Source organism: Ranitomeya variabilis, chromosome 4 (genome assembly GCF_051348905.1).
Source record: "Ranitomeya variabilis isolate aRanVar5 chromosome 4, aRanVar5.hap1, whole genome shotgun sequence".
NCBI classification, from domain to species: Eukaryota; Metazoa; Chordata; class Amphibia; order Anura; family Dendrobatidae; genus Ranitomeya; species Ranitomeya variabilis.
This window is the reverse complement of record NC_135235.1, coordinates 291432631-291447134: the sequence shown is the minus strand read 5'-3', so window position 1 is coordinate 291447134 and position 14504 is coordinate 291432631. Positions and strand designations below refer to the sequence as shown.

At 43.8% G+C, this 14504-nt stretch overlaps 2 protein-coding genes across 2 annotated transcripts in view; one reads left to right on the top strand and one right to left on the bottom strand.

Annotated features, from left to right (window-relative positions):
• Positions 1–133: 133 nt before the first annotated feature.
• AP5B1 (adaptor related protein complex 5 subunit beta 1) lies at positions 134–5835 on the top strand. The gene is made up of 3 exons (XM_077250186.1): positions 134–312; positions 395–580; positions 2375–5835. Exons 2-3 carry the CDS (start codon positions 431–433, stop codon positions 5003–5005), a joined length of 2781 nt encoding a protein of 926 aa, XP_077106301.1. The 5' UTR covers positions 134–312; positions 395–430; the 3' UTR covers positions 5006–5835.
• A 2892-nt stretch (positions 5836–8727) lies between these two features.
• Positions 8728–14504, bottom strand: part of C4H1orf50 (chromosome 4 C1orf50 homolog) — a 124096-nt gene continuing 118319 nt past the window's right edge. The window contains exons 4-6 of the mRNA XM_077250184.1: positions 13843–13929; positions 13234–13365; positions 8728–12399 (exon numbers count right to left, since the gene is read on the bottom strand). Coding sequence (XP_077106299.1) covers positions 12214–12399; positions 13234–13365; positions 13843–13929 — 405 coding nt within the window. The 3' untranslated portion in view covers positions 8728–12213. The remainder of the gene's footprint in view (positions 12400–13233; positions 13366–13842; positions 13930–14504) is intronic.

Sequence of the window (14504 nt, the reverse complement as noted above, 5' to 3'; positions counted from 1 at the left end):
CACTATCTCGCAACACTCTCGGTAATATGTCATTATATTTTTCACGCTTGTTAAAATTATCATATTTATCTCTGTACTTGGAAATATACCAACAGAGAAAGGAAAACCGATGCGCCCACGTCAAAGATGGCTGGCCAGATGCGTCATTTCCGGTCAGCTGTAGGCAGCTTCCTGTTTAGCTAATAGCTACTTTCGCGCTGCCGTTGGGGGTTTACCAGAGGTCGCGGTGGTCACAGTCATGTGCAGGGGAGTCCTGCGTTACCCTCAGGGGGATACAGCGATTAGCACGGCTGAATGGCGCTGACACTGCAGGTAAGGTAGTAGTGTGTACAGCAGGGGGACTACAACTCCCAGCAGGCTGCATTCATAGTATTATGTAATTTTTTACTTTTAGGATTTGGTTTTCTGATCCTGAACCCTCTTGAGCATCATGGCGCAGAGAAGTAACAGCAGCTGGGCCAGGGATGTGGCCACTTTTGCTTCCAATCCCAAATCCTTTGCGCTCAGTTCGCCCCCAGAGGGGTTCGTGGACGACCTCCTGAAGGATCTTAATAGCGAAACCCCGAATGAGCAAACTAAGGTTAGGACTTCTCATCATTACATACACTGGGGGGTGTAATCACCGGGAGCCCACCAGACTCTGCGGGGTCTCGGCACAGCGCCACTCCTGACCTCAGTCTGTGCTGTGAATTGCACTCATCATATTATACAGCACTGTGTACTTACAATTGCTCATTTTCCCTTTCTACCCAGATAATTCTTCTCTTTTCTCTGCTCTATGTAGAAACAGGAAGTCTCTTGTCCCTGCATTTATCATTATTATCATTCCCCTCTGTCCTGACCCAGTTGCTCCCTCCTGCCTGGGACTTTTGCAGCGACTGATGAATCATACAGGGAAAATTGATCTCCTGTTTCTACATAGAGCTTAGAAGGATTCAGCCGGTCAGGTTTTAATCATGCGATGTCATAATCCAATGGAAAAGAGAAGAGTTATCTGGGTAGAAAGGTAAAATGAGCAATTGTAAGTGCACAGTGCTGTAGTAAGAGGATAAACATGTTCCTGGGAGGAGAAGTATTTTATTTAAATGGAGCTGTAGCTTTATAAAGGCGGTCTGTTACCCTCAAAATGCATAGTATACTGGCTGAAACACATATTCAACCAAACCAATGGTACAAAGTGATTGGAAAATTGTTTGATAATAAAAGAATTATTTTTATTAAATACAAAATGTTAAAGCTAAAATTTAAAAAGACAAGGGAAAAAAAAAATCCAGGGAATGGTACAGATAGATGGAATAGATGAATAAACACTGCAAATTCAGCTGCTGAAATGCACATGAGATTATATCTCTGCATAGGTGTAATTGGTTCTTTCCACCCAGCAGGCTATAGTACATTTAGCTCTACTTTCCTAAAAATTTGCAGTGTTTATTTATATCTATATAAAATTCAGCATAGCTGTAATCAGTCTGACTTCAGGAATCATTTTGTCCGGTGAGTTTTGCACCACAGTAAACACTATGGTAAAAAAATATTATTTTTTTAAAGACACACACACTCTGAACATTTTTTTTCACCCAGCATGGAATTTTTTTCTCTTTTGTTTTTAGTACACTATATGGTAAAATGAGTGTTGTAATGCAAAGCTGCCACTCAAACAGGCCCTCCTACCTCTTTCAATAAGTTATGGCTTTTGAAAGGGAGGGGGGGGGACAAAAGGACAAAAATTGTTAAAGAAAAGAATAAAGTTATCATTTATCATACTTTTGTCTCTTTTTACATAAGAGTATTTTAAGGAGTTGTTCACTGCTTCCTTAGGATAGCTCATCTGTGCAGTCACTGACTGCTGACTTGTAAATCCTCACAGCGCTGTGTGCGCATCGTCAGGATTTGCCGGCATGTGACTGCAAGTATGCGATCATGTGCAGACTAAACTTGTACGGATTTGCTCAGTGCAAGTGAGTAGAGTGAGGTCGGACGCGCCTAGTTAGAATGTGCCCGGGAATATGCAAATTTTATACTTACAGTCATATGACAGCCTGCTCACGGCATCGGAACCTGAGAATCTTGACAGTTTGCACACTGCGCACTCTAAGGATTCACAAGTCTGCAGTCACATAGCGTAACTGCAGACTTGTACCCAAGGCCAAACAACCCTTTTAAGGGTATGTCTGCATTTCTAACTAGTCATAAACCATAGAAAACCCCTGTATGTAATTTCAAGATTGCACCATGCATAGGAAGACACAGGGGAGTGTAGGCCATGCAGTTTGAAGACCTAAGACCACAAACCTCTCGCTATATCTCATCCGACATGCGCTGACTTACTATTGTCTCTTTTCGTGTTTCTAATAAATCCATTTTCATATTTCAGGTGTTAATGCTGAATCTGTTCTTAGAATTTCCTACGATTCTGTGCCCAGAGAAGACATCGGGCGAGGTCACCTCGGAAATCCTGCTAAATATTCTACAACAAGTCTCATCGTCCTCAAAAAGTATACCCCTAAGATGCCACCTCCTGTTAGCAGTCGAGACTGTTTTGATCACCACTGATAACTTCAATTTCAATTGCAAAGCTGCACAAGACTTCGCCTCGCTGCTGATGCACATCATATCAGACGTCAATGACAAGAAGCAGGGGGCGGCCAACAGGCCTCTGCGGGTCACGGCCTGCGAATGCCTGCGGGAACTGGAAAATTGTTACCCTGGGCTGCTTTCTCAGAGACTAGAGCAGTTATACACCCTGCAACAACAAGAGGTTAGCAGCGCGCATCAGTCCTACATAGTACTGTACAGCATAGCCTTGAAGAACGCCGTTCAGCTCTTGGCGCAGAATGACGGGCCGTCTACCGGAGCCATAAAACAGATGCTGATGAGCAATGGCAGCTTCCTATGGAGTGCCACAAAAGACATGAAGGAGTTACAAGCTGCGTCGGGTGACCAACTATTCCTGCTCCCGTCCAGCAACGAGACCAAAGAACTAAAATCCACCCTGGCTCTTTTATTGGAGGACTCTTATCTCCTTACACCCGTGTGCCAAAACACCCTATTCTGGCAAGTCATACAGGTGGTGGCTATGGTCCGCACCATATCTCCCGCCATCTTTAAGTCTCAGCTTGTACGGTTATTTGGCACAAAGGATATAGCATGCTTTCACAGTATCCTGCAGATGAAAGCGGTGTTTACAGACAGTCTATTCACAGCGGAGGACGAGCACTTCCTCCTTCAGAGGCTGGTGGGCATGACGCTGCACCCGTTGCTGTCTATGCCCGTCAAGTTATTTTATCTAGACTGCCTATTGCACTTTCCAGAGAACAGACCCCTCAACTCTAACCCTGGCGAGAACCTGCCCGTTCTTCTCACCGTCCAAATGACCTCATCCCTGTTCCCCAACATCTTCGACGATTGCCACACAATGCTCTGCAGACAGAACTTGCTGAGTATGGTTTATCTGGAAAATGAAGGCTTTCATGCTGAGAGGGGCATAGGATACTTACTCGAACACCTCATGTCTCTGTATAGCATGGTGGACAAAAACGCCAGCAGGGAGGTCACTGCCACTTTTTTCCGTGCCACCTACCTATTCGTGCGATACTTTCATTTTTGCGAGCAGCACATGGAGAATCTGACCAGAAGTCTCCTTGACCTCTACAAGAACAACAGCACCTTGGCGCCTTATTTTATTAACTTGATTAATCAGACTCAGATCCTCCTGGAGTTTCAGGCTTGGCCAGTATCTCTGGCCAAAGCTTTACAGAAGCAAATAGTGGACCTTCCTGTGGATGGGACGACTAGGAAGAACCTTTCGTGGCATCTTAAGATTCTCTCGAGAGTAGCTCAGGAGAACACCATTCCGCAGACTCGTACAGTAAAGTTCTTGAGGAAGGTGGTGACTCGCTTTGATCTGTGTCTTAAGGGAGACTGGGCACTGGGTAATGCTTTGTTGTCTGTGTGCAAACATGTCCTCCAACATGAACATCTCGATAACGTGTTCATGTCTTTGGCGGATCTGTTACAATACATAACGCATCATTTTTCAGACATTGATATTCAAGACCGATCACGCTTATATTTTATTCTCCTTACCAATGTCTCTGAGGAGAAGCTTGGGAAAGTCCTCAACATGTCGCCTATTGATGGCCAAACCAAAGAAAGGTCCTTGTCTTCGATTATGTCAGAAAGTGAAAACTTCTCCATCCTACTGACTGTTCATAGTGCGAAGAACATTCTCCAGTTATGTCCGGTTTATAATCAGACAAAGGGTTTACCAACTTATCCGGAAGCGTCTAAGGAGGACTATCAAGAGACAGAATACACGATTGAAGAACATTACCAGCAACTTGCCAATCATCGAACTTCCTTGATCGCCTTGAATTATCACTTGACTTTCAAAGGTGATGTTGAAGAAAAGTACCAAAAGGTGCTCTGTATTATTCTCCAGTTTGAGGTAGCAGATGGTTTTTATGAACCATTAGACAATATCCATGTTCCCTGCCTTTATGTTGGTCGAAAGCCACCGATGGTCACAGTCAACTTAGTCCCAAACGACCCTCATCCAACCTACTTCGTTGTGAATGCCACATTTAGCACACAGGATGGATTGACTTATCATACACCACTTGATCCACTACCTATTTCATTCCCAGAACTATTTGCCCCATTCCCATTGCCCACGTCTTGCCACCCGAATGCCCGATGCCACCTCTTTGACAAGCTTTGGCTCACCCTAAAATCAGATGATGGGAAAGATAACGAAGAAAGCACATTCTGCTCCGAGATGTCAGAGTCATCTCTTGGTGATGTTGTGGTGTCTCATTTCTTCAAATATGTTGTGTCCCATCATGATGGTGAATACAAGATTGGTATAGTCCTGCCCCCGAGGTTCCACATATTGATGATTGCCAAAGTTCAGGATGGCACCGCACAGTTCTATATCAGAACTGATAACTGGAAGCTACTGCCATACATGAACGCTCATCTACTGGATGTGTCAAGCAACACGTGACCAAAGACATTGCTCCTATGCAAAATCAAAGTGTTTAGTATATGAAAAGACCAGCAATATATAAGAAGTTACATTAACTCAATAATAATTATGATAATTTAAACAGCACCAGAGTTTTTTTCTAAAAGAGTATTTTATTAAACACAATTACTAAAAGTTACCACAAAGGGTGACAGTAGCAAAGAAATAACACAAATGATAATACTTGTATTGACATGGACTTATATGAATATATAATCTGATCCCAAATAAGGTGCAATAGTACGCACAGCGGTCGCAGACCCTGTGTAGCAGCAATCAAACAAATAAATTAAAGGCGTCAGATGTAGCTGAGAACCTGCACGGGACAACTCCACATATATGTAAAAAATATTTTACATATATGTGGAGTTGTCCCGTGCAGGTTCTCAGCTACATCTGACGCCTTTAATTTATTTGTTTGATTGCTGCTACACAGGGTCTGCGACCGCTGTGCGTACTATTGCACCTTATTTGGGATCAGATTATATATTCATATAAGTCCATGTCAATACAAGTATTATCATTTGTGTTATTTCTTTGCTACTGTCACCCTTTGTGGTAACTTTTAGTAATTGTGTTTAATAAAATACTCTTTTAGAAAAAAACTCTGGTGCTGTTTAAATTATCAAAATCAAAGTGTTTGCTGCATTCCCCTTAGAGCTGGGGGCTCTATTGTAGCTTTTCTAGGCGGCAAAAGTTTTATTTCGTATGTTGATCTAAATATAAAAACTAGTATATATTTTTTGGTAAAATGTTTAAGTCAATGCATTTTAGAATGAAAAATTTGGAGTAAATAATGATCTTGTGTATTGGTTCATTTATTTTATCATTCAGCTCCTTTCGTTATAAAGACCAGTTGTTCATGGGGATGGACCTTATTAGGGCTAAGGGACTTGTAGAAGGGAGGGAGGTGGGGCCTCGTAGGGGGGGACTTCGAAGGATGGAGGTGGGACCTCGTAAGGGGGACCTCGAAGGATGGACGTTGGACCTTGTAGGTGGGACCTTGAAGGATGGAAGTGGGGCCTCAAATGGGGTACCTCGAAGGATAGAGGTGGGGCCTCGATTGGGGTACCTCGAAGGATAGAGGTGGGGCCTTGAAAGGGGGATGTTGAAGGATGGAGGTGGGGCCTGGAAAGGGGGACTTTGAAGGATGGAGGTGGGGCTTCAAAAGGGGGACCTCGAAGGATGGAAGTGGGGCCTTGAAAGGATGGAGGTGGGACCTCGTAAGGGGGACCTCGAAGGATGGAGGTGGGACTTTGTAGGTGAGACCTCGAAGGATGGAGGGGGGACCTCATAGGGGGGAGGAGGGACCTTGCAAGTGGAACCTCGTAGGGGTGTGGTGGGACCCCATAGGAGGGACTTTGTATTAGATAGTAGGGACTTCGTAGGAGGTTCACCACCTTTAGGGTATGTTTGCACCAATGTGTTTTCGGTCAGAGTGCTGTCATATGGAATACAGGCAGCACATGGACCAATATTAATGCATTAGGTCACTTGACCCTTTTTCCATACTGACTGTATGGGAAAAAAATTGTAGCGAGTGCTAGTCTCTTTATTTAAAGGGAACCTGTCAGCAGGATTGTGCACACTAACCTACAGTGTCAGGTTGGTGCCATTATACTGATTACAGTGATACCTGGTGATGAAATCCGTCTTGTGGTTGTTGTTTAATCTTTATTTTCAGTTTTGTGTTAATGATCTCCTCGTGCTCCGGGGCGGCCTGTGGGGGTCTTCATGTGGTGCTCTGATTAGGTATTCATAATGCAGACTGCTGACAGTGATCCCTCAGTGACCGGCCCCCTAGTTTAAATAATGAATATATATACATACTGAAAAAGAAAACACTTCTGCAGGCATGTGGTGGCCGTGGCCCCTGCGCTGCAGGATAATCACATATTTAGTGTGTTAATAATAAATGTGCTTGAGGTTATCCTGATAGTATAAAAAAAATAAAAATCAATTTTAAAATGGCGCCCACCGCGCAGTAGTAGCTATCTGTGTATATAGAGGTGATCCAATAGCTGCCACTGTGCAGGCGCCATTTTAAAATTGATTTTTTTCTTATACTATCAAGATAACCTCAAGCACATTTATTAACACATTAAACATGGGATAATGCTGCAGAGCAGGGGCCACGGCCAGCCCCTGCCTCAGAAGGGTTTTTTTTTCAGCATGTATATATAATATTCATTATGTAAACTAGGCGGCTGGTCAGTGAGGGATCAGTCTGCATTATGAATACCCCCCACAGACCGCCCCGGAGCACGAGACTCTCATTAATCTTTATTTTCAGTTTTGAGTTAGACAACAACAACCACAAGACGGATTTCATCACAAGGTATCATTGTAATCAGTATAACGACACCGACATGACACTTTAATGGATGCATGAAAGGAAAAGAATGCAATGACACCCCATTGCCGTTATTGGCAGAGGACGCTGTACTTCGCCTTATACAATTTTATTAATGTATAAAAACAGATGAAGTAGAGATGGCAGAAGGCTGACAATATGGATGAACAATTCTCCTTTTTATTTTGGATGGAAACCTTACAGGGATTCTGCACGTGTTGACACATCTGGCGGCAGCTTATCCATCTTCAGAACAAAAGATCAGACAGTTTGAAACTCAACATGCCCAATCCGTTTTTCCCCTGACATTTGCGGTCTCATTTATGGCCACCCTTTAGAAGCCGTCCGAATTCTGGAAAGTTTTAACATGTATATCTGCTTATTAACTAATTGCAGTAAAACATGATGGAGGTGTCTTCCAGTCAAGATGCCCCATATTGGGTCACACTTATCAATACCATCTAATTTTTGGACAGTCTTAAAATGTGCCAGATTTATCACCGTGGCTCATGGCGTTTGACAAATATGGCGTATTTTAGTGTGCGCCTTCTCTCAAACTAAGCACAGATATAGAAGATCTATCGCCTGTAATAATTGCTCCTTCTAGTGTTAAAATCGCTGCCTCCCTTTTGCAGAGGCCATAATGTAATCAGATATGCTAATTAGGGTGATCGGTGTGGCCAAGAAGCTCCGTGCCCAGATCTGCCCACTGGTTTTGCATGTCCCCACCCCATCACTTGTGATTGACAGCGATGGCCTGCGCTTACTCTGCAGACAGTTCTCTCTCCAAGCAAATCTGTGCAGTCAGTCACCAGTAAGGGAGAAAGGGACATGCAAAACCTGTGGTCAGGAAGATGCACGGAGCCTCTTTGCCACACCAAGGGTGCACCGAGCATCCCAAATATCACTTCTGATTAAACTTCAGTTTCTGCAGTTTAGACTCTTAAGGTGTGATATTTATAGGGTCTATATCCTGCATCACACTGTTGACTCATGTCAGCCTGTGATCTATTAGTATACCCAAGTCTTTTTCACACGTGCTGTTGCTTAGCCCTATTCCTCCCATTCTGTATATGCTTTTTTCATTTTTGTTGCCCAGATGTAAGACTTTGCATTTCTTCCTGTTAAAAACCATTCTGTTAGTTGCACACCCCACTTGAGACCTTCTTCTAACTGGGTGTGCAGCCATTTATCACCACTCTTTGGGTCCGATCACTCAGCCAGTTATGAATCCACCTAACTGTAGCCTTGTCAATATTACATTTTTTCAATAAGGATAGTATGAGATACTTTATCAAAAGCATGTTAATGATCGGCACATGATAAAAAAAAATGGCAACTACATTTTCATAACATTTCAATTTATTCAGTCTTTAGTATGAGCCACGTATAGAAACACCCTCTTTTGCATCAGACATCTTTCGGAGTGTGCTGAATATATTTCTATATTACGTATAGAAATGCCGGCACGTAGCGCCTCGGCTGCTATTAGTAAGGTTATTAACGGTTGTATGAGGAATGTTCTGCCGAGGTGAATGCACTTGGGCAAATTATCAAGATCCACCGCTGGCAGCTCCTGTAAAATTTCCGTCAACATGGGAGACGAGGCCAGAGACCCTGCAGACCATGGTAGCACGTTAAGGCCACACAAGCTGCTAATAGTACCATGAGCAATATGCGCCCTGGCATTGTCGGGTCAAAAAAATGGCTCCTGGGACACTTCGGAGAAATGGTCCTTCTCAAGGGCGGACACATTGGTACAACCAGAGCCCGCACAGGGGCCCAAGAGGTAAGAAGGCCCATTTTCGCCTCCAAACAGGGAATTGAACTATTGGACTGCAAAGGGCCCATATACTGCTCTTGCACAGGGGCCTCTTCTGTCTGTGGCCGTACCACTGTTCCATGACTAAATGTAACGCCGAGCTGTTAGTGCACCTGGAATGAAGACTTGAGGGGTCCTGGTCCCGTATATTATACTACCCCACAACATAATTGTCACGAATGTGTCATGTCCTTGGGAGATCTGGGGTTAGAAGAGCCCTACAGTATTGAGAATTGCAGATCTTCCATTTAACCTGCGTGTTTGTGTCCCATGTTAAATGGATTTGGTTTCCTTTAGTGCTGAAGAGGTTAATGACCCTTTCTATTCTGGTCAGAAACTTGCAGCCCCATTTCAGCTGCTTCTGATCTGGTCATTACCTCTCTCTATAAAACCTGGCCAATCCTTGTCTGTCTTGCCTGTGAAACCTTTGCTTCCTCGCTCTTAGGAAACACTCTGCTGAATAGATTGTTCTTACTACTGGAGATTGCTGCGTGTTGTTTTAGGTGTATACGTTCCTCATTGTCCTGTTCCCATTTGGTTGGTACATTCCTATCCTTCCCTATTTACCTTTGGTGAGTGCTTGTATGTTTGTTGCTTTCTGTTATCCCTGTTTTGTCTTTGTGTCTTGTTTGCCTTATAGTTCTGTCCCAGGTCTCATGAGGTGAGGAAGGGACAGATCAGGGGTCAACAGGAGCACAGAAAGGTCAGAGACTCAGGCCTCTCTACCTTCAAGAGTACCCCAGGGACAGGTATAGTTAGGGTCCCAGTTCCAAGGACAGTTTGAGGCCCCCCCTTCCTTACCAAAGACCGTCACGGTGTGACAATAATCCCGGGAGTAGGACTGGTGTGATGTTCCCTTGTGAAAGCCTCTTTGTGGCGTTGCCCACGTGGTCTCCAGACCAATCTCCAGGTATCATTGCATCCTAAACTAAAGCAGGACGCATGGCTGAGGGATATCCCTCTATTATATCCTTGGCAGAGTGAGCTTGCCTGTGTCTGGGACAGGCAACAGGATAGCTGCTGGCCAAACTGACATCCATCTAGTGAATATTGGGGGAATTAAAGGGACTGGCAGCAGAGAGTGACTGTTCAGACTTAGTACAGGTGCGGGGGGCTTCATAGCGGGGCTTACACCTTTACATCTACTTGTTTTACTTCTGGCTTCATTGACAAAGAAGGGCTGGTATAGATAGAAAACAAGCAGGGGGGAAGGTGGTCCTCCAGTCCTTGTTTATTCACCTGCTGCAACGATATGTACATCCACATGACCGCTGCAGCCAATCACTGGCCTCAGCAGTGATGCTAACAGTGACTGCACAAGACCGCTGCAACAATCCTGTGGATGTACAAGGTGCTATTACTGCATCGAAGTAAAGAAATACATTCAAGGACCATTGAGCTTCATCGGTGGGAAATTTAACAAGTGAGGGGGTTTTTAAAATAAAAATAATCCCATTCATGCAAGTCTTTTAAAATGAACCTAAACTTTCATTTTTTAAATAATTTTATCCCGCATGGAAAGTTATGAAACTTTGCAAATGACTATCAAGGGATTTGTTTGTTTTTTGTTTTTTACAGAAATTAAAAGACCATTGATATCAGAATATACTCACATGGAGTACAGATGATGGCAGTGAAAGTGTCGTTCAGGTGCACATATTATATGGGCATGGGCACAGCAGACCACCCATGGAGAGAGCGCACACACCCATTATAGCCAGGTATATAGTCAGTTTCCCAAAATGGACCAACGGTTTTCATAGGGAAAAGAAAAATCCCAGCACACCCTACAGTGGTCCGATTTACGGACCAGACGAGTTCATGTGAATTACAGGCAGCTCCAGCACGTAGTAGTAGCACACTTTTTTGTCCAGCAGAGGGCACTCTTGAACGCAATGTGTCAACAATATATATCCAGGGAATCAATGGCTAGAATACATGACCATGTCTGTGCCCAGCTGCTCAGTCTCGGGGTAGGTGCCCGCTCTGACAATGAAAGTCACTGCAGAATTTGGGGGTGATCCACTAAGACTGCCATAGCACGTGCCAGTCTTAAAGGGGGTAACCTGGGACTTTTGGATTTTTATTGTGAGCGTACTGGCAGGTAATACTCAACTACCTGCCTGTTCTGCTTTTATTAGCCATAATTGGGTTTGACTGTGATCCACAGTCCCGCGAATCGATCTGATCACTTCTTTCCAGGATGACTTATGGCCATAACAGAAGTTTGAAGCCAAAAGATATTCCCAATTGCAGGATTAAAAAAGGTGTTTGCTTTCTGTAAAAGCCTTTTAAAAGTTTTTTTAAAACTTTATTAAAGTTTCCAGTACGGCAGCTCGGCCCCATTCCTTTCAATAGAGGCGAGCTGGACAGCCCCGTTAATCTATCCATATTCCGCCATATATAGATCGATCTCCAGTTGTTTTTTTTTAGACACTCGTTACTAATGTTCCATCCGATTAGGTAAGTTTTAATACATTAAAAAAAGCTGAAATTGTTCTCTTTGCATATATTTAGTTTACTAAGGGTAAGGCGGTGGGGGTACAAAACTTTACTGTCCCATGCCTAAGTAAAAGACCACCGAAATACAAAACCTGCACCCCCTTTTTCACTTCATAAAATAGCAAGGCTTACATTCCGCTGTTATACCAGGCAGAAGGATGAAGACCACCCTCCCTATCTTAGCATGTAGCCATTGATATACCCTTTTCAATGGGTAACCAGCTTTATAAACAGAATTAAACTGAAAAATTGTCAGTGGAAAATGTGATTCTGTCAACATAAAACCATTAAAATGTGCATATTATGACATAAAATCAGGTCCGCAGTCTCGGCCATCATCGCCATATACATTTATAGGTAGAATTCTCTATATAACGAGGTCGTATTTAAGAGAAATCATTAGATTCCATTGCTGGTAAGGGATCGCCGTCCATGGGGCCGGGGAGGAGATAAGGCCTTGGGTTTGGTAAAGGGTCCACATGGACGTCTATGTTGCATACATAGGTCAGGTCAGTTAGTCAGCCCCTTAAAGTTGGGCTCCGCACTTGAAGGAAGAGCGATCTGGTCATTGAGTAATTTATCAATAATGTTAATTTCTGCATCTCGCTTCTCAATGTTCTCGAAGGGCGTCCAGGACATGTCGTGTTGGAGTTTGTAAGCGGCAAGAAATTCATGAGGACAGCTCGGACCCCAGTCCTAAAAAAGGGTGGAAAAAAAAAGACAAAAAATAAGACTTACAAAACCAATCTGCTCTGCTCATGGCCGCCCCTTCGCCTGGGAGCTGCTTAGTATATGGATCTGTATACAGTATAAGTCTGTGCACCCCTCCGCTTTCTGTCCCAGAGGGGATCAAAGCGGCACAGGGCTTCGGTCAGGAGCCAGACCCCACCAATACAAGCTTCCTCTGGGATTACAAAGTGACCTTTATGGGACCGTCTAGCACTGTATACCCTCATCAATGAGTGGATCAATCAGCCATGACAGGTGGTGAGTTCTCCTTCAATGGAAGTCTTCAATCAGAGGTTGGGCAGATATCTGTCTGAGATGGTTTAGTGAGTCCTGCATTGAGCAGGGGGTAGGACACGATGACCCTGGAGGTCCCTTCCAACTCTAACATTCTATGATCTATCGGATCCATGCACCAATAGGCCAATGAGAATTAAAGGGGTATTCTGGTTCAGTTTTGTGTGAGAGGTGAACGGGGCCGGTGACGTCACGTCTACTAATATCTGCATGATCGGCGGGCATCATGGATGTGTCTTAGTCTAACATATAGGACAAGTGCCCAACATCCGCTGCTCAGACATGCCGCCTGGAAGGTATTAATAGACGTGATGGCCCTGATCACCTCCTGAGCGGAGGTGCGATAATTAGTGATGAGCAAATGTGCTGGGATAAGGTGTTATCTGAGCATGCTCAGGTCCTAACCAAGTGACTTCAGCGTGCTCGAATAATATGTCCGAGTCCCCGCGGCTGATCAACAGCTGCAATACATGGAGGGATTGTCTGAGTGCAAACACCGGGCGTTACCTTCGGAGAGAGAATGGAGAAGTATTTCTGCCCGCTTTCCCGCTTGTACAGGTAGTAGATATTCCCCGGTTTCTTCACCACGTTACAGGCAGCGTGGTGCAAATCAGCGTCTCTCTTGGCTTCTTCTAATACCTGCAGAAATGGAAGGTCATTAATAGCAGATAATATCATGTTCACCTAAATATCAGGTAAAATTAAAAAACATACATTGATGAAGTCAGTCAATGAAGCCGGGGTCATCAGAATCACTTTTATAGATCTGATTTAGCCTGAATTTTTTCACAAAATAAACGGCATATGTCATTATATAACTCTTGGACTGGATTAGGCTGTTGTACTTCCTTTGAAAATCCACATCAGAATGGCTCTTGAAATTAAAACGAGCTGCTCCTAAAAAGCCCATTTTTATCAAAATTATTCAGTTATTTTGAATTGTAGTTTCAAAGTAAGTACACCAGTCTTATAGGATGTTAGATATACATTTAATATCCTATGTAGTTTATATTATGCTTTATCTAGAGCTGCGCCCCATAATTCTGAAAATCATAGCATAGCCTAGCAATACGGCATGCCTCGCTATGGTGGTAATCCCCTGCGTTCCCGCCTCACCTTCCTCGCCTGCTCCTGCAGAATCCGGATCTGCTCCGCTATAACCGTTAATCTGTTGCAGGCATTGGCCCGTATGAAGTCGTCTGCCTATAGGATGGGAGAGAAGAAGAAACAAATATGTGCTCAGAACACGTCCAATCACTCCTTATCCACCTCTGGGGACTTTTTTTTTTTACCTATATGTGTGTCTTTGAGTCTAAGGCCGGGGTCACACATGCGTGTTTTACGTACGTAAGAGCGCAAAAACTACGTCCGTAAAACTCGCATTACATACGGCACAATGCTTCTCAATGGGGCTGCTCCTATTAGCCGTATATTACGGTTCAGTATTATACGGCTTTTTACGGCCGTACAAAATCGCAGCATGCTGCGTTTGTCAGCGTATTGCGCAAAAAAAATCGCCAATGAAAGTCTATGGGGGCGAGAAAAATACGGATTCCACACGGACCTGCAGTGTGACTTGCGAGAAATACGCAGCGCTGTTAGTGACAAGTCTGTAATTCAATTGCCGGCTTTTCATTTCTCCTGCACAAACCCGACAGGATATGAGACATGATTACATACAGTAAACCATCTCATATCCCCATTTTTTTTGCATATTCCACACTACTAATGTTAGTAGTGTGTATGTGCAAAATTTCAGCTCTGTAGCTGCTGAAATA